Genomic DNA, 20,880 nt, shown 5'->3' with positions numbered 1-20,880 from the left:
CTAAAGCAAATATGACATAATTAATTTTGTATTAGTGTACCAAATGTCTTTAGATGAGGTGAGCTTCTTACAACGCTATTTAAAGTGTGATTTTATATGAGGGTTGCCAGATTTTCGCAACACACCTTCCCAAACAAACCCTATATCAAAACTAAATATGCTATTCCCATTCGTTTAATATATTATCTCATTGAATGCATTATAATGCCTTTAAAACACATTTAAAACACTATATAATCGTAATTATAAACATGATGTTATCATAAAAATAGTCGTTACCTTTCGTGTACTCAAAAAAGTCCTGTATTTTTGTTACCATGGAAACGAAAACTAGTTTATTAAGTTACATTGGTTTTCTGGCTAAAGTCTTGTGCAACAAAAGTGTGCTTACTCTTGTTTCATCATCCTAGCACAGTTTATGTCATGGAATATAAATTTGGTACAGTAAAATATTTAAAGGCAACCATATAATAAATGGAATTCATGCATAAAACCTTTAACCACCCGCAGCAAGTGATAAAAATGTAGCCTATGCGCGGACTTGGCAACCCTGTGGCGCGAACTCATAACATTCACTTTTTTTACAGTAACTGTCACGTCAACAACGCATCCAGTGTCAGCTAAGACAATATTGTAATTTTAAAATTCTGTATTTGCTTATTTGTCTGGTAAGTGTATTATAATCTCGATAGGCTTCATAATAATTTCCTGAGGCGAATGAAATGACAGACTTTGGAAATGATTAGCCGAATCGCTATGTTAGCTGGGGCCGTTTACTAACGTTATACGTTTACAAAACGTGTCTATTTGTGTATATTTTACTTCATAAACGAACATTTATTAGTTGTTTTACTCTAGTCATTCAAGACCAGTGTTGACTGAAAGTAAAAATATAAACAATGGTTACCCTTATGAAAATAAACGTTATCCATGTTTTTTCTTATACTAAAAGTGTAGTATAGACATGTTTCTTTGGCAGAATGAAGTTATTTAGCCATTGTTTTACTAAATGGTTAAACTATGGTTAGTGTAGCAAACCCATGGTTGATTTATGATTACCATAGTATAACGTAATACAGCAACCATGGTTTTGCTACACTAACCATAGTTCATCAGTGTCGTGAAACATACAGTGTCTAAATAATCATATTTATTAACCATATTCATTTCATTTAGTTCTAGCTCAAAACAATTGAAGTAGGATACAATAACTGGAACTAACTACAGTTAAAATGGTTATGTTGAACCAATTTGATCAGGGTTATAGTTAATTAATCTAAATTTATAAATAGTTTTTGTTACTTAAATGCATCAATTTTATTTTTAAATAAAATAAAAGAACTGTTAACAATAATTAAATGTATAAAAACAAGTATTTGATTTCATCTAAATGTCAATAACATTTAGCTGGATTTCATTTAGTATAGCATAAATCTCAAACATTTATAAATAGTAATTATGGATACATAAAACACTAATAAAATATAACAAATTATTAAACTTTTAAATTAAACAAAAACCAAGGATTTAAATAATAAATAACTAACTGACTAACATAAAAGACTAATGTGTATACTAAAACGAACATTTAGCATACTGATATGATGTTCTCTTTTCTTTGTGACTCCAGCGCCATCCTCTGAACCATTACAGTATCAGGAAAATGAGTGAGCTGGAAGGGCACGAGTACACCTACAGAATAGCCCTGCCTGAAGGGTCAGTGGCCCCTTTCCAACACCCTCATGGAAGTCCTGGAATGGGAAATCTCGTCAGCCATCAGACTTCAGCAGAACCTGTATACTCCAGAATGGAGGAGGACGAATACACCACATACAGGATTCTTCATCCCGTAGCACGTGATCCTATACCTCAAGTTGCACATTTTAGCTCAGCGGCCTATTCCGAATACTTGCTGGCTCAGCCGAGCCATTATCAGCATGTACAGTATGGTGGATGGCCATCCCATGAGGCTTTTCAATACAGCATGTCATCAGTGAGTGTGCTGAGTATTTAATGAGACATTTCAATGGATAAAGCTGAATATTCACACTAGCATTACCTTTCATCTGTAAACCACAATACCCTACTTTTAAACAGTTAGTTAAAAGGTATAGTTCACCTAAATCTTTTTAATTCTGTCATCATTTACTCACTTTTTACTTGTTTCAAACCTCTTTGAGTTTCTTTGTTCTTTTAAATGCATAAGAAGGTATTTTGAAGAATGCTGAAAACCTGTAACCATTGACTTCCATATGTTTTCTCACTATGGAAGTCAATGGTTACAGGTTTTCAGAATTCTTTGGAAGCACTTGAGGGCAAGTAAATAGTGAGTACATTTTTCATTTATGGGTGAACTATCCCATAACGTCTCAAGTGATTAATTTTTATATGGGAAATGACTTTAGAGTTGAAATAAAAAAATAATCAGTTATTATATTAAGCTATAACTAGGCCCACACGGAATCTGCTCGCGCAGAATTCCGCAGATTTCTGGAGATTTTTAGACCAATTATTAATTCTATTTATTTACTTGAGTAAATGTGTAAATATGAATTTATTCAGTTTTTATTCAGTAATTTATTACTTTTTATTTAATATATTAAGGTTTTAGTTATGATACTCCGCTGGATGCTCCCAAAATAATTCAGCAGAAAGCCACAGATTTTTACCAAAATTCTCAGCAGAAATAGCAAAAAACGTCCGCAGATTCCTTCTGGTCCTGGCTATAACCATAACATTATTTGGTTCCTTATAATAAAATTACTGTTAATAGACTGATTTCACGCGGCCGCCATTTTTAAAAGTGAAATTGAGGCTGCGGTGGGAAGAAACCCGGAAGTATCAGTGGGAGTTACATTGGAATGTTGTGTAGCTGGCTGTATATCTTATCAGCAAAGAAAGTAACACAAATTTATCATTTCCTCGCCTTCCTGGTGGTTCGAAGGTTCGTTCTGAATGAATGATAAAAATAAAAAGGGATATCAGAGCTGTGAAGATCAGTCCAGTCATCCGCGCTCAGCGGCGCTTCCATGTTAGCGGGAAATAGACGGTTTTAAAACTTCAGTATGTTACCAGGACAACACTATTACAGACAACACAAGAGTGTGCTACAGAGGACTGCAGTGTTTTATCGCTCACCAGGTTACATAGGCTGAGGCAGGAAAGCGTCCCCATGGTGTTTACCTGCTGCCATGAACTGAAGCCTAGGAGGACACTTAAACATATCACTGAGATTGTGATGTTGTTTGATGCTAAATTGCTTTTAATTGTTTAAATTAAACTTTCTGCATTTTTTAATCTCGGCAACAGCTGGAGGATTGTAGTACACAGCATGTTACTGCAATGTTTAGAGTGCTGGTCCTATACTTCCAGGTTTCTTCCCACCGCAGCCTCGCTTTGGTTCTTTAAAATGGCGGCCGCGTGAAATAAGCGTATTATAAATAAAAACTCATTTTAATTCAGCTAAATGCCCAGATTATAGTTCCTTATTTTCTTTTAGTATAACCTGAAACCTCGGCAGGGTCAGTTGGCATTTCCGTGTGGAGTTTGCATGTTGTCCCTGTGCTGACGTGGGTTTTCTCCAGGTGCTCTGTTTTCCCCCACAAGTCCAAAGACATGTGGTATAGGTGATTTGGGTTAGCTAAATTGTCTTTAGTGTTTGTGTGTGAGTGAGTTTGTATGGATGTTTCCCAGTGATGGGTTGCAGCTGGAATGGCATCCGCTGTGTAAAACATATGCTGGATAAATTGTGGTTTATTCTGCTGTGGCAACCCCAGATTAATAAAGGGACTAAGCCGAAAAGAAAATGAATGAATGAATAACCTGAAACTAAAACAACTAAATCTAAAATGAAAAACATTTACAAAACTGATTAGAAACACAAAATTAAACAGTTAAAAGTTTAATATTAGGTAGTAATGTAAAAAATAAATAAAATTCAACACTTAAGAAGAACTACGAGATACTGAACTAAAAATAAATTAAGAATTAAAGGAAGAAATGTTTTAAAGTGACTGCAGCCCAAACATGTTGTTAACATTAAAAATAACAACAAAAAAATATACCTGAAGAATACATAAAGCACGGTGGCGCAGTGGGTAGCACAATTGCCTCACAGAAAGAAGTTCGCTATTTCGAGCCTCGACTGGGTCAGTTGGCATTGCTGTGTGGAGTTTGCATGTTCTCCTCATATTGGCATGGGTTTCCTCTGGGTGCTCCGGTTTCCCCCACAGTCCAAAAACGTGGTACAAGTGAATTGGGTAAGCTAAAGTGACCGTAGTGTACGTGTGTGTATGGATGTTTTCCAGTGTTGGGTTGCAGCTGGAAGGGCATCCGCTGCGTTAAACATGTGCTGGATAAGTTGGCGGTTCGTACTACTGTATCGATCCCAGATTAATAAAGGGACTAAGCTGAAAAGAAAATAAATGAATGAACAATTACTGACTCAGTTTACTTATCTTCTATAAGTTTTAGGCTAGCCCTTTTTATTTCTAATGTTGGAATTTGAATTAAGAATTGTGAAACTATTGGAATGCTGTGGCATAATTTCCTTAGTTCAGTTATTTATTTATTTATTTTATTTTCAGCTGGGCAAGTGAAAATGTTTTTGAGACTTTTATGGATGAGTAGTAAAACATCTGAGATATTTTTAAGGTGGGAATGAGATTTTAAATTGTCAAATAAAGAAAAAAAAGACATGCATAAACATTATTTAAATAATGCTATGACAATAAACATTCACCGGCCACTTTATTAGGTACACCTAGTACCGGGTTAGACCCCCCTTTTTGCCTTAATCCTTTGTGGCAACAAGGTACTGGAAATATTCCTCAGAGATTTTCGTCCGTATTGACATGATAGCATCACGCAGTTGCTGCAGATTTGCTCTATTGGATAGAGATATGGTGACTGGAGGCCATTTGAGTACAGTGAACTCATTGTCATGTTCTAGAAACCAGTCTGAGATGATTCGTGGTCTATGACGCGGTTCCCTGCTGGAAGAAGCCATCAGAAGATGGGTACACTGTGGTCATAAAGGCATGGACATGGTCAGAAACAATACTCAAGTCGGCTGTGGCGTTCACACGATGCTCAATTGGTACTAATGGGCCCAAAGTGTGCCAAGAAAATATCCCCCACACCATTACACCACCACCAACTGCCTGAATCGTTGATACAAGGCAGGATGGATCCATGCTTTCATGTTGCTGAGGCCAAATTCTGACCCACCATCCAAATATCCCTGCAGAAATCGATACTCATTAGACCAGGCAACGATTTTCCAATCTTCTATTGTCCTATTTTGGTGAGCTTGTGCGAATTGTAGCCTCAGTTTCCTGTTCTTAGCTTATAGGTGTGGTCTTCTGCTGCTGTACTCCATCCGCCTCAAGCTTCGACATGTTGTGAATTCAGGTATGCTCTTCTGCATACCTCGGTTGTGACGAGTGGTTATTTCAGCTACTGTTGCCTTTCTATCAGTTGAAACCAGCCTGGCCATTCTCCTCTGACCTCTGGCATCAACAGGGCATTTTCACCCACAGAACTGGTGCTCACTGGATATTTTCTCTGTTTCAGACCATTCTCTGTAAACCCTAGAGATGGTTGTGCGTGAAAATCCCAGTAGATCAGCAGTTTCTGAAATACTCAGATCAGCCCATCTGACACCAACAAACATGCCACGTTCAAAGTCACTTAAATCACCTTGCTTTCCCATTGTGACGCTCAGTTTGAACTGCAGCAGATCGTCTTGACCATGTCTACATGCCATAATACATTTAGTTGCTGCCATGTGATAGGCAGATTAGAAAGTTTTGCTAATGAGCAGTTGGACAGGTGTACCTAATAAAGTGGCCGGTGAGTGTATATTGGTATCGAGTATAAGTATTTTAAAAGGTATCATTTTAAATGTTACAAACTCTAATATACAACACTACATTATATTAAGTGACCTGCTATATTAACTATTGTGCACTGGCTTAAAAATATGTTATGTGCTTATTGTGCCCATTTTAAGTGCTTTGTACCAAATTTTAAATTGAAATCTATGCATTTAAATGTAATATAATTCTTTTTTTTATCTTATAAGGGAGACGTCTGTCGAACTGTCTCCAGTCTGGGCTCTGATGGTGCAGATGTTTACAGTTTGGACAGTTATTCTACACACCAAGGATTCAGACATGTTAATATAATGTTCCGCATTGAAGATGTTTGTGTTTGTGAAGCATATGCATGGTTCAGAGGGACTAAATGGCTTCTTTGTCTGTCATTTATCAGGGTAATCAGCCACACGCTCTTCTTTTGTCACCCCATGACCAGCACAAGATGGTGGAGAAGATTCCAGCTCAGACATCCAATATTTGTCAGGTAATGCTCTCAGATGATGAAATAAATAAATGAAATTTTAACAATAGTTTAAAGACTAAAACAAATCTAGTCAGGCATGTGAGCAGGAGTCATTTGAAGACATATGGTTAAAGCGTTCCGTGTTTACCCTACCATTATAGTAGGGTGGCGCCCCAACAAGTTAATTTTATTTTCTATAGAGCGCCAGATCACAACTTCCTTTAATCAACAAGCTAAAGAGCTGTATGTAATATCTTATTTTCATAATGGCATGTCATTTCTGTCTCTACATGGTTGCGCATTAAACGTATATTTTTAATTACTTTACGTCATGTCATTCCAATCCTCTTTGTTCATCCCAAAATACCTTTGTTTGTCTTTGACGCACAATTTATTATTTTTTTTCTGGGAAATCAGAGAGCTCCCTCATCCTCCATTTACAGCAAGGCTCCCAACTAGGGCTGCTTGATATATTGTAACATTACTTTTATTGCGGTTATATTAATGTACGCAATATTCATATCGCAGACATGTGTGATAAGTTACATGTATTTATGTATGCATGTATGTACATTGGTTTTTTTATCTAAATTTGACCAATCAGATGGGGCCTCACTATTTTTATCCTGGAGTGGAGAAAATGTCACCAGCCAATCAAAATTTCTGCTGAGGTTTTCACTCATTCGTAGGGCTCTATTTTAATGATCTAGGCCAAAAGTCTAAAGCGCATGACGCAAAAGCATAAAGGCCGTGTCCGAATTCACTTTTGCTATTTTAAGGACGGAAAAATATGCTCTGCGCCCCAGCGCACGGTCTAACAGGGTTGTGCTTATTTTTATAATGAGGTATTGTATAATCAGTTTAATAAGCAATAATTAGATTGGAAAAATATCTTTATTCATTTTCCTTTAGCTTAGTCCTTTATTTATCAGGGATTGCCAGAGCAGAATGAACCGCCAACTATACTTGGTGATGTTTTACGCAGCACATGCCCTTCTAGTCACAACCCAGTACTGGGAAACACCCATCCACTCTTATACGCATTCATACACAATGCAGGGTTCAATGCCAGGGATTTTTTCTACTGGCCCAATCGGGCAAGTGGTTTAGATTTTTACTTGCCCTGCCAAAATTTTCTCTGGTCCCACCAAAAAAAAGAAGTCAGCCATTTAGTTTTTCAGCATAACTTTTCTTTAAATACAACTGACAATTTAAAAACGATTTAATTTAAATACAATACTGATTTGATTAAAGTGAATTGTTTAATGTGTGGTTTAGTTGAAAACTACAACAATTTTATGTTTTTTATTTGTTTAAAACCCACCAAAATGCCTAATTTTTAAACCGGCTTATTAAATCAATCTTTAATACTGTCAATATTTTTATTTTTCATTTTTTTGTAAACCTAGATTTAAAATGCATTTCATTTCTTGCCTGATCCATCAACATAATCATATTAGCTTACGTTTTAATCAATTATGGCCTTTGAGTTTTTTTTTAAATGTACACTATGAATGCTAAGGAAAGTCTATGGAGGGGGTCCGTGCAGGGGTGCATTTCTCGCCACAACACCGGGACTGCAGTCAGATCATGAAGCAATGTGGATCTTTCTTTTGAGGTGTCGAAATGAACAAAACAAATGGCCTAATACAAACTATTAGATTAAAAAATGGAAAAATTATCAGATGGTAATTTCGGTCATTACACAACCATAATACACTGTGATATAGGCTGGTTCGTTGTATCGTTTTGTTTTACTACAATCAATCCGCTTAATTAAGCCAATACCACCTCATGTTTGCGATCTCAGAACGATTGATTTGGCGCAGACTCAAACACGATTGCGGGATTCACATATGCCACATGAACCGCGGTTACTGGGCAAACGAGACAGGTTCCGAAACAAACGTCTGGGCATGAAAGCACGCAATTTACAAACAGTTGCAGCCAAATAAACTTTAGTGACAAGACAGCACTAGCACCAATCGGGCCAGCAAACTTTCTGTATACTGTCCTGAGCTTCTTGCACGCTGGCCCCAGGCCAGCGGGTAGTCCTTATTGTTGAACCCTGCAATGGCCAATTTAGTTAATCCAATTTACCTATAGCGCATGTTTATTTATTTTATTTATTTTTAATTTTTTATCAGGATCCCCATTAGCCACTACCAAGGTAGTGGCTATTCTTCCTGGGGTCCATCGAACATAACACAAAATTACATTAATACACAACAACAAAGACTAATAAAAACATTAACATACAAAATTCATACATAACATCCAAATCAACAATCCACTTAATATTGTTCCATTAAATATTTTTTAAATGATTTTTTAAACCTCCTTTTACTTGTTACAAAGCATGTAATGTCTGATGGCAATTCATTCCATATTTTCATTCCTCTATACATCACGGTACGTTGCTTTGCATTAGTTTTTGAAATGGGAAGCAAAAAATTTCCTTTTAATGCATGCCTGGTGTTAAAATGATGACTAACATTACTATACAAAAGTTGACTGTACAATACACTTGGAACTTTTAACACAGAAATATTTCTTATAAAACACAGCAGAGAAACAAATATCTCTCCATGTCTTGGAGGAACTTTGAGCAAAACCCACGTGAACACGGAGAGAACATACAACTCCACACAGAAATGCTAATTGGCCCAGTCGGGATTCGAATCAGTGACCTTCTTGCTGAAAGGCGACAGTGCTAAGCTTTTTATTTTGATATCATTACATCAATAAATTATTTAAAAACATAGCTAATAAAAATAGCATTTGTTTAGGAAAATTTTATATAATAAAGAAATATCATAATGCAGTACTTAGGAGCAATACCACATATAATATATTTTCCCAGTATTGTGCAGCCCAATATTTTATTTGATTTCAGAAAGGTACAAAAAAAATCCACAAAACAGACTTGTTAAATCTGAATATTATTATGCTACGAAAATCCTTTTGTGTGCAACATAAAACAAAAATAATCACTTTATTCTGTAGTTTCTTCTCCTCAGTGTCAGTATGTTTACGTTTACAGCGCACGTTTACAAGCACAGTGAACTGATATACCCTGCAGATGCACACTAAAGGTGTGTTCACCTTTAGTTTGATTTAAATGCACTGTAGTGTGATTGCTTTGTTGGTGTGATTCATTTGAATAACTGTAAAAGCTAAATTTTAAACAAGTGGGCTGAAATATGCCTAATAAAAGACCATTTTGCATATATATTTTGATTTGGTTTTAAATGATACCTATCATTCCCTTTACAAGATATGAAATAAGTCTCTTATGTCCCTAAAGCGTGTACAGTATGTGCATTTTCAGCTCAAAATACCACACAAGTAATGTAGCTCTCTGAAACTGCCCCTTTTAGGCTTTGATCATAATTGTGGCATTTTGGTGACTGTCACTTCAAATTCAAATGGGATTGTGCTTTTTACAAAAGAGGGCGGAGGTTGAAATGCCTGTGTGTCAGCATAGTGGCAGATTTAAAAACAAGACTAACGTCCTATGCCAATGAGGGAGAGATCGTCACTAAGGGCTGGGGCTTTCTCCCTCTGATAACATGTACAAAGGGAGAATGTCAATCAAAGTATTTCTGCAGACTGCTATTTATGAAGTGGGATTATAAAAAATAAAATGAATAAATTTTTACAATTAGAAGCTGGTTATATTCAGTCTTTTGCCACACAACTGTGTTTAAACCCCTTCTAAAAGTAATTTTTGCATAATAGGTCCTCTTTAAAATAATAGTGTAAACATTAAAGTTGACTAGGACTGAAATTAATCTTGAGAATCGAGCTTAACACAAATGTCAGGGCCTTACTGTACCTTTATGTTTCGGTGCCGTTCAGCCATTACTGAAGTGATGAAACAGGCTGTGTTTTCTGAGATGTTGCAGGTGCCAGTGCAGGTTGTGTGTGATGTGAACGTCGGAGGGCCTGTCATGGTGCTGAACCACTGCAGTCCGGATCAGATTCCTCACTCGATGATGTCGGATCTGAACGCAGAGTCTGTGTCTATGCCAGCCCAGAGCTTCTTTTCTGAACACCACTCACCCCATGAACCAGGTCATCATCATAGACACTTAAAATTGATTTAAACAGCTCCAGCATGCATTCTTATCCTTTATTTTTCCGTGAGCTCTATGCATTTGTGTACTGTTTGTTCAACTGGGTTTTCTACACATTCTCCACATACTTTAGTGTCAAACAGACCTTTCATTATTGCATATAAAATGAGTAAATGCATTAATGTTTGATAGGAAATTAAGCTATTCTTGTCATTTTTATGTCAAGTTTTTTAAATGCTTAAGGAAGGTTTCTCGTGGTCTGTGCACTTTAAGACAAATGGAGTGCACAGTAGTGAATATACTTATTTTATGCAGAGATGTAAAAACTAAAAATTTGGGTGAAAAAAAATCCAACTTTTTGAAATCAAAACAGGTCAACAACACTCAAAAAATAACTTTTGCTGCTTGTTTAAGTGTGGTTTATTCATAAACTAATTTTGAGAGGATCACATGCTTATGATCAACACAGCTGGCTCCTCATTAGCTTATAAGCATTATAAATAATAAGGGTGTCACGATCCTTCAAATCCTTGATTCGATTACATTTTCGATTCTAAAGTCACGATTCGATTCGATTCGATTTTCGATTATGAATAATTAATTAATTAATAACAAATTAATTATTTGTAGCCTACCGTTTAAACTACCTGACTTGCATGGTCTTTGTTTTACCCATAAACAAATCATACATTAAATGAATAAAGGTAAGTTACACACATAATTACCACCTGTCAATCACCTTTTCTGCTGGACTCGAGAATAGGCAGTGATCTGTGTCATTATAATGGCGTCTGTAAAAAAAGGTGCACAACCAACAGGAACCAGCCAACAGTATCTGAGGTGTTCGCTAAAATGACTAAGTACTTGTGTGAAAGTAAAAGATGGAAGCAGTCTACTGACCCGATGACTGCCTTGACCCGCTGTCTCTAGCGCATGACAATGTGTGTGCGTCTGTGTCTGTGTGTGAATGAGTGTGTGTGGTCACGTGATGTGCGTTTTCAGCGGTAGTGAGGAAGGAGGGCTGCTCAGAAACGCTACACGCCGGTGTGGATGTGGATCGTTGTCGTTCTAAAATGCCATTTAAAAACAAAGACATGTTAGTGTAAACAGGGCCTGAGTGTGTATTTTTCGCGAGCGGATTTACAACGGGTGCGGGGCGGAGGATCGCGATGCGCCCATCGTCTATCATCCCAACCGTAATACGTACATAGCAGAGCTTGCAAACTGTGTTTTTTTGTCGACAACATGAACGTTGTCTACATAGCTAACTGGAAATACTTCCACACCGGTGACTTCATTGAAAGAGGAGAGGATTTAAGCTCTGTTGACGGGTCTCCTGCGTCTGCAGTTTAACAAGCACTTCAACAAGCATGTTTTTTTCCTGCTTGGCAAGCCAAGCTAACGCGACATGGGGGCGTGGAAGCATCGACGATTCTATTTTTTGATTCGATAATCGGAGTTGAGCATAAATTTCGATCGATTTCGATTTCACCCTTAATAAATAACCAGTTTTTCACTCCAGTTATCTTCGTCTTGAAGCTTCCCCTCTTCCACCCCTACTTCCCCCTTTTTTTTCCGATAGGGCGACACGGTGGCCCAGTGGCTGCACTGTTGCCTCACAGCAAGAACACTGCTGGTGCAACCTTCTATTGGGCTGGTTGGTGTTTCTGTGCAGAGTTTACATGTTCTCCCCATGTTCGCGTGGGTTTCCCCCGGGTTCCCCGGTTTCCTCCTACCGTCCAAAAACATAAACCATAGTCATCGACTAAACCAAATTATCATCTAAGACAACCTTAGTTTACACTTCTCACACGGCGACAAGCAGGGGAGTTCTTGAGACCTGCCTGAGCTCCAACTTCCCTCTCGCCCTTCTAACGGGAGGGAGCCCCGGGCTCAAGGATATTACGAGCTCATGGCTCTCTCCCGGGACAGCATGCCAAATACACTTTAATGATTATCAGCTAAATGTGAACTCTTGAAACTACTTATCTTATGAAATAACACAATTCTTAAGTTTTTTTTGGACAACTTAATTGTTTTATGTTCAATCCACTTAAATTTGTCAAAACGATTTAGTTACCTTAATCGATTTGTGTTGGGAGAACATGAAGGAATTGTGTGGAACCCAGCATTTTATTTTTTACAGTGAATGAGATTTACATAGACTGTAAAACATTTACATTTACATTTACATTTAGTCATTTAGCAGACGCTTTTATCCAAAGCGACTTACAAATGAGGACAAGGAAGCAATTTACACAACTAAGAGCAACATTGAATAAGTACTAAAGGCAAGTTTCAGGTCTGTAAAGTCTAAGAAGGGAAGTGTTAGTAGTTTTTTTTTTTTTTTTTTTTAGTACAGTTAGTGTGATATTCAAAGAGGCAATTGCAGATTAGGAAGTGAAGTGGAGACTAAATAGTTGAGTTTTTAGTCGTTTCTTGAAAATAGCGAGTGACTCTGCTGTTCTGATGCAGTTAGGGAGTTCATTCCACCAACTGGGCAGATTGAGCGTGAGCGTTCGCGAAAGTGATTTTTTCCCTCTTTGGGATGGAACCACGAGGCGACGTTCATTCACAGAGCGCAAGTTTCTGGAGGGCACATAGATCTGCTGAAGTGAGTGCAGATAAGAAGGTGCTAGGCCAGAAGTCACTTTGTAGGCAAACATCAGAGTTTTGAATTTGATGCGAGCAGCAACTGGCAGCCAGTGCAAACGGATTAGCAGCGGAGTGACATGTGCTCGTTTAGGTTCATTGAAGACCACTCATGCTGCTGCATTCTGGAGCAGTTGAAGAGGCTTGATAGAGCTAGCTGGAAGCCCAGCTAGTAGAGAGTTGCAGTAATCCAGTTTGGAGAGAACAAGAGCTTGAACAAGGAGTTGAGCTGCATGTTCAGATAAGAAGGGTCGGATCTTTCTGATGTTATAGAGTGCAAATCTGCACGATCGAGCAGTTCTAGAAATGTGGTCAGAGAAGTTTAGTTGGTCATCAATCGTTACTCCAAGGCTTTTCACCATTTTGGATGCAGTAATGGTTGCCCCATCCATCTGGATTGAAAAGTTATGGGTAGAGTCGGGTTGGCAGAAACTACAAGCATTTCCGTTTTTGCGAGGTTCAGCTGAAGATGATGATCTTTCATCCAGTGTGAAATATCCAACAGGCAGGCTGAGATACGAGCTGGAACCGAGGGATCATCAGGATGAAAAGAGAGGTATAGCTGGGTATCATCAGCATCGCAGTGGTAGGAGAATCCATGTCTCTGGATGACTGGTCCTAGAGATGATGTGTAGATGGAGAAGAGAAGTGGCCCAAGAACAGAGCCTTGAGGTACCCCAGTGTTTAGATGCTGTAGGTTGGACACCTCTCCCCTCCAAGACACCCTGAATGACCTGTCAGAGAGGTAAGATCTGAACCATTGTATAACAGTGCCCGCAACGCCCAGTGACTCAAGCGTAGATAGCAGGATCTGGTGGTTGACAGTGTCAAAAGCAGCTGACAAGTCCAGCAAAATGAGGACTGATGATTTAGAGTCTGCTTTAGCCAGTCTGAGATCCTCCACGACCGAGAGCAGGGCAGTCTCAGTTGAGTGGCCTTTCTTAAAGCCGGATTGCTTGTTGTCCATGAGATTGTTTTGAGTAAGAAAGTCCAGGACTTGATTGAACACTACTTTCTCCAGAATCTTGGCCATGAATGGAAGCAGGGATACTGGTCTGTAGTTTTCAAGTAGCGTATGGTCCAGGTTGGGTTTCTTTAGCAGTGGGGTTACCCTAGCCTGCTTAAATGTAGTGGGGAATAAACCAGAGTCAAGAGATGTGTTAATTATGTGAGTCAGTGTTGGTATGACTGCAGGAGAGATGGCTTGCAAGAGATGAGAGGGAATGGGATCGAGTGGACAGGTGGTTGCATGGCTAGATAGCACAAGTTTGGACACCTCAGACTCAGAGAGCTGAGAAAAAGAGGTGAGTGTGTGTGGTGTTGGTGTTGTATCTTGCGTGTTTGTTGTAGGTGCAGCAAATTGGGCACTGATTTTTGCAGTTTTGGTGCAGAAGAATGTAGCAAAGTCATCAGTAGTAAGTGTGGAGGATGCGAGTGGAGGAGGAGGATAGAGGAGGGAGGAAAATGTTTTAAAAAGTAGGCGAGGATTAGTGGCATTGTTGATTTTCAGACGGTAATATGTCTGCTTTGCAGAAGTAACCTCAGCTGAGAAAGAGGACAGAAGAGTTTGGTATGTTAAGAGATGTGCAGGATTTTTAGTTTTCCGCCAAATTCTCTCCGCAGCCCGAAGTTTTGAGCGATGCTCACGGAGAGCATCCGAGAGCCAGGGTGCAGGAGGACTGGCACGGGCTGGCCTGGATGCAAGAGGACATAATCGGTCTAGACATGATGCTAGTGTGGAGCAGAGTGTATTAGTGGCACTGTTCGAATCAAGTGCAGTGAGTTTGCGAGATGGAGGAAGAGAGTCTGAAACAATGGTGGATAGTCTATTGGGTGAGAGAGATCGTAGGTTTCTGCGAAAGGTAACCAGTGTTGGAGTGTGTGGCGGCTCAGGAGTAATGTGGATGTTGAGAGACAGAAGGAAATGATCAGATATTTGTAGTGGAGTTACTATTGTTTGATCAGTGAAGCAGTGTCGTGTGTAGATAAGGTCTAGCTGATTACCTGATTTGTGGGTAGCAGAAGTAGGTGCTCTTTTTAGGTCAAAAAACAGTTGACCTAAAAATGCTGGGTTCCACACAAATGGGTTAAGTTAACCTGTTTTTTACAATCTTAAGTGAAGTAAACCTAAAATAATAAAGTTGTCACAAAAAACTCAAGATGTGTGTTGATTCTGCTCATTTTAAATGAGCTGGAAAAACAAAATTGATTGTATATTTGATGATAAAATACATTTTATTAGCCGGTTAATTGATTAGTGTGATAAAAATGATATAAAATAAATACTAAGAAAACAGAAGTGATGGTATTTAACCCAAAGTGTATAGGTGACCATCATCAAGTGATTGTGCATGACCATCCTATTACTCAGTCAGAATACTTGGGCATTTACATTGACGTTTCTTTTTCATGGACAACACACAGAGTGGGTTTGCTCTCGTTTACACCAGAGATCGTTTTTTTTATGGAGGTAACATCTTTTTAGAGTTAACAAAAAGTTTATGATTGTAACACGGGGAGTGATACAGACAACTGAGTTAGGATATACTTGCAGGTTTATTGGGGTAGTCAGGCGAGCAATGGTCAACACAGGTGCAAACAGATATGTGAAGGAAATACAGAATCTAGTGATGTGACGTTGTGCACCAAGGCTTTAGCATGTATCATAAAAAGCTTGATTCATTTTGCCATCATCACGTGATTGACGACATCCGAAGCTTCATTTTTGCCTTTACCCACGTGACTGCTTCGAATTTTGATTCAAAAGTCGTTGCGTTGTACTTGTACATGTGTAATGGCAATAAAGTTGAATCTAATCTAAACACCCCCATGGGTTAGTAAAGTGTATAGCGAGAGATTAGACGTCGATTACATACATTTCTAGTGTTTCAAAGCACTGCACCGGTCTCACACATCAGTAATAAAATAAAAAATACAATAGTAATTTATAGTAAAAAGGTTTTGAACCATACTGAAGTGTATTAGTGTTTTTTTTTTTACAACTATCTTTAAAGAAAACCCCTACATATCGAAGTATAATGTTTAACGTAGGCCAGCTGGCGAGTGCAGCCCAAAACCATCACTCACATAGCCTCCTACTACAGCATTCACCTCCCGTGCAGGAATCGCTGATTCTTTCCCTGCTTGGAACGAGTGGGTGGGTGAAGGACTAGTTAGAATACAATAAATGTAAATAGTTTTGATTACCTTGGATTTTACTACAGTCATCGGTGGTGAAACGTAACATACCTTGTGTGTAAAAACTACAGTAATTGAATAATTTGTTTGTGTTACTGTTGTTGTATTACTACATGAATGAGTTGGTCAGTTGTGAACATTTGACATTATTTCAACACAGTGCATTCCCACACTAACCAGAAGAGGTCCTCATCGAGCTCTGATTTAGAAAGCTTCGAACCTAACAAACCTTTTTCCAATACAATTGGGTCGAGCGCTTCACTGGTTCAGAAAGCGTCATTTCACCATCACTACCAGAATCGTAGTCAAAGTATAAGGCGAGAGGTCGAAAGGCAGGCGGCAGACAGAGACAAAAAGACAAACTTGGCAAAGGTCAAAACACAAAAAACCAAGATAAAGAAGCCGCGTTGAAATGTCACTTACAGTAAACAAGACTCAGCAATGGGAGTGAGTCGGCTGCTTAAATAGTGTGTGTAATCAGTCTTTGACAATCCTCTGGTGGTGCGAGTGTAATCAGTCAGAATGAGGAAGCATGTGCATGTGAGCGGAGTGCATATATGAAAATGTTGTCCAACAATGGCGGATTTTTAGTCCATAGTGATTGTGCGTGCAAAACAGCGATCTAGGGAGTTACGATCTCTGGTGATCGTGACAATTATGCTGTTTTATAAGGTTTTTCTTGAAAGCATTGTTGGATATGATATCAGTGTGGTTTGGCAACCTATCTGTACTGTGTAAATCTAAGTTGATGCATCTCGTCAGAATGGAAAATTGTGAGGCACGATGAATATTTTAATCCTCAAGTTTTATATGAGAATTGTGTCCCTAATCAGGTGGAAAGGACTCTGAATGATCCAATTTCCCACATAATTTGCTTCCCTCTGGTAGGAGACATAGAGTCCCTAAGTGCAGGTCGAACCGATATAAGAAAATCCTTTGTACCAGTTTCAGTGGGTTTATTTAACAAGAGTTTATCTTAACTTGCATTATAGTTATTGTAACTACTGTATTTTGTATTGTTTTATTACTGGACATTCCCAAAAAATGTGCCAATGATTAGGTTCATGAGACCCACATACTGTAGGCTCCAGCACTTAGTGTCCTTTCCCATGGCGTATGCTCTTTGTTTTGGCGTGATGAAAAATCTTATTGGACATTTCCATCCAAATTCTCTCCACATATGTGAGTTAGTACATTTTGATGTAAATCTACATATGACCAACCTTTCTTCCTCCGGAATAATGAGATTACTTTCCTTTTCTTTTTTTTCTTTATCATATTCTGTTGTGTGGGCCGTAGGGTTTATTACATCTAAATCCTTTATAAAGTTTTGACATTATACCCTTACTCCCACTGCTTATATAGGCATCTGTAAACATTTTTAGTTTTGAGTCATCCGGGTCTATTTTAGTTTTAATATTTTTTTATAGGTATCTATAAAAATCAGATTTATCCAGGTTATATTCTTTCTTCACACTTTCAAAGTTTTTAAAAGGCCTCTCTCTGTGAGTGAGTAGAATGTTAATATTCCTTTAGAAATCCAGGATTTAAATCTATAGTCCATTTTATTTGGTTTAAATTGAGGGTCATACACCATTGAATTATTTGCAGTTTATCATTCAGTTTATATTCTTCTTTTATAATGTTCCAAATTTTTAATTGGGCTTTAATCCATAAATTTAGCTTTTTTTCTATGTATGCCCCCAGGTTTTTATGTGCCAATATCGCTTGTATTGGAGGATCATTTATTAGTGTAATTTCGATGTCTTTCCATTTAGCTTGATATGTTGGGTTACATAGTTTAACACGATATTTAGTCTGGGCTGCATAAAAGTAATCTTTAAAATAGGGTAAAGCCATTCCTCCTTGTTCCTTTGGAAGTTGTACTGTTTTTAATTTAATCCTTGTTTTTTCCCCTGTCAAATGAATCTACAAATGGTCTTATTGAATTCTGACCAATGTGTTTGGGGAATTTCTATTGTGAGAGCTTGAAATAAATCGAAATATAGAGGAAGGACATTCAGTTATTGCGTCAATTCTTTGATTAAAGCTCTGAAAGAAATGGCATTCCATTTGTGTATATCATTTTTAATATTTATTAGTAGAGGATCATAATTTACTTTTGCTAATGTTGAAATCTCTTTTGTTGAATGAATTCCTAAATATTTCAATGATTTCTGATCAGATTAAATTTAAAGGGTCTTTTTTTAATGGAATTTGAATCTGACATGTGGGAACATAGGGAACAAAACCTACAGTTTAGCTTAGCTAAGCATCGCCTTATAATTATGCAGAATTGTCCTAAATAGTCTGTGCATATCACTTCATCTTTTATACCTTGATGTTATAGCTTAATTTTCAACATTTTTAATCATCAAAGTGTCGCATGAAATTTTGTTTTCGTTGTGTAAAGTGAAAATATTCGACATCTGAGGTAATAAAAAACAATACAAGCAATTCTTTCTGGCCTTGACAAGTTCTTACTGTTGATGTATTCAGCTTCTATGACTACTGTATATGATCATTTTTGTTTTTTGCGTTAACATATGGTTGTTTTGTCTTATATAACTTTTAACATTTCAACCCATTTCCTGTTAGAATTAGTTTACAGTCATAGATAAAGATATACTAGAAGTAGAAACGCATGTACTGTAGTGGTTGGCCACCTGCACCAAAGGGCTGGTTTTCTCAGTAGAATCACTTTTTTAATACTCTCTATACCTTTGTATTCTTGTTTATGCTGATGTATTTGAATGTCTTTCCAGGATCAGACATTGGACACATAGAGATGATCGTGTCCGCTGAAGCTCCTCAGACCCACAGCACATCTGCAGAAGTCACAGTCAGCCTCTCACCAGAACATTATGTCTCACAGGTAGTGCTGTAGATAAACTTTATCATTGGCTGATGCAATTTAGCCTTGATTGAACTGTTTCCATATAGTATATAGCAGGGGCGGACTGGCCGTCTGGCAATTCTGGCAAATGCCAGAAGGGCCGGACCATTTTTTAAATGTGGGCCGGTCAGCTATTTAAATTTTTTTTTTTTCATATGTATTGTTTTTTTAAATGTAGGCAGCTTTTATCTCTTGCGAGATGTGAATATTATGGTGATGATGATGGTGATAATAGTAAGAATAATAGTAAATGTTAAGCATTGGCTCAATCTGCAACAACCGGCTGGTTTCGAGATTCGCCGACCCAATCTGAGGTTACGCAGACGTAATCAAAATCTGGCAAGAATGTCAAACAAACAGTAAGTGCAACCCAAGCTAATTGTCAGAGATGGACCATAAAAAGGGATAGGCAATCAAGTCAGACATTGCCAAATACATAAAATTTTACTGAACTAGTCTCGAAAGGGGGTAGTGCAGTGGCGCAGTAGGTAGTGCTGTCACCTCAAAGCAAGAAAGTCGCTGGTTTGAGCCTCATCTGGGTCAGTTGGTGTTTCTGTGTAGAGTTTGCATGTTCGCGTAGGTTTCCTTCTGGTTTCCTTCACAAGGCCAAACACATGCTATAGGTGAATTGGGTAGGCCAATTGGGAATTGGGTAACCCAGTAATGGGTTGCAGCTTTGAGGGCATCCACTGTGTAAAACATGCTGGATAAGTTGGCGATTCCCAGAATAATAAAGGGACTGAGCCGAAAAGAAAATGAATGACATGATTGCATATATAAATGGGTTGTTTTTGTTCCAGTCACATACATTAAATGTTTTAATATCTCTTAAATAAGTACTGCTTACATAATTTTACCATCTACACCAATATAGGTAGTGAATGTGTGTGTCCTTGGGTGGGGCTGTGTCGGAGTGGTAATGTGGGCTGGTGTGGCTACAATGCCAGGGCTGATTTTTAGTCCCACTCCGCTCCTGGTATATCGAACCAAAAATAAAGCGAAAGTAAAATTTGGCTTAAGCATTATTGTTTTTTCTAATATTAAAATTGTTTTGCATTGCTATATTATTTTCATGACAAGTTTGAACATTTCTTCTAAAAAAACTTTTTTTGCGCTAAAATATGATCCAGAAAAAATCTATACAGTTGAAGTTAGAATTATAAGCCCCCCTTTGAATGTTTTTTTTCTTTTTTTAATATTCCCAAATTATGTTTAACTGAGCAAGGAAATTTTCACAGTATGTCTGATAATATTTTTTCTTCTGGAGAAAGTTTTTTTGTTTTATTTCGGCTAGAATAAAAGCAGCTTTTAATTACTTACAGCATACGTCAAAACTATTAGCCCCTTTAAGCTATTTGTTCTTCTCGATTGTCTACTGAACAAACCATCATTGTACAATACATGGTTTTCGCTACATTCATTCTTCCATGGCGAGGCGCCACGCCAAAATTCATCCCGCCACAGCTACATGACAGCTTTCATTCAAAACATTTAGTTTTTTTTAATAGCGTGTAATAATCGCACCAAAACTTATTAAAGGGTAAGTGAATTATAATAGCGCAAACTTTTCTGTAACCGTAGTAGTGCTGTGCGTCATTTGTTTACCCTTAAAGGTGACATGCTGACTGTCTGACTGACAGGCTGACAGGTGCGTGATGCGTGAGGCCAGCAAACACGACATATAGCCGTTTCACTTTACTTCAGGACGCATTA

The 20,880-nt window shown here is 37.9% G+C and overlaps 1 protein-coding gene across 9 annotated transcripts in view; it reads left to right on the top strand.

Moving 5' to 3' along the window:
• Nucleotides 1-323: 323 nt before the first annotated feature.
• Nucleotides 324-20,880, top strand: part of tesmin (testis expressed metallothionein like protein) — a 31,696-nt gene continuing 11,139 nt past the window's right edge. The window contains exons 1-6 of one of the 9 annotated variants that reach the window (XM_087310270.1): nt 340-439; nt 1,631-1,993; nt 6,086-6,178; nt 6,274-6,363; nt 10,242-10,419; nt 19,037-19,146. In XM_087310270.1, the coding sequence (XP_087166396.1) occupies nt 419-439; nt 1,631-1,993; nt 6,086-6,178; nt 6,274-6,363; nt 10,242-10,419; nt 19,037-19,146 (855 nt within the window). In that variant the 5' untranslated portion in view covers nt 340-418. Of the gene's footprint in view, nt 440-546; nt 669-1,630; nt 1,994-6,085; nt 6,179-6,273; nt 6,364-10,091; nt 10,420-19,036; nt 19,147-20,880 lie in introns of those variants that run through there. The other 8 variants (XM_087310269.1, XM_087310272.1, XM_087310271.1 and 5 more) reach the window with 8 other exon arrangements.

Source organism: Danio rerio, chromosome 25 (genome assembly GCF_052040795.2).
Source record: "Danio rerio strain M-AB ecotype USA chromosome 25, GRCz13ab, whole genome shotgun sequence".
Taxonomy (NCBI): Eukaryota; Metazoa; Chordata; class Actinopteri; order Cypriniformes; family Danionidae; genus Danio; species Danio rerio.
Note: the sequence above shows the minus strand (reverse complement) of the source record. Positions and strands in the feature narration are given on the sequence as shown.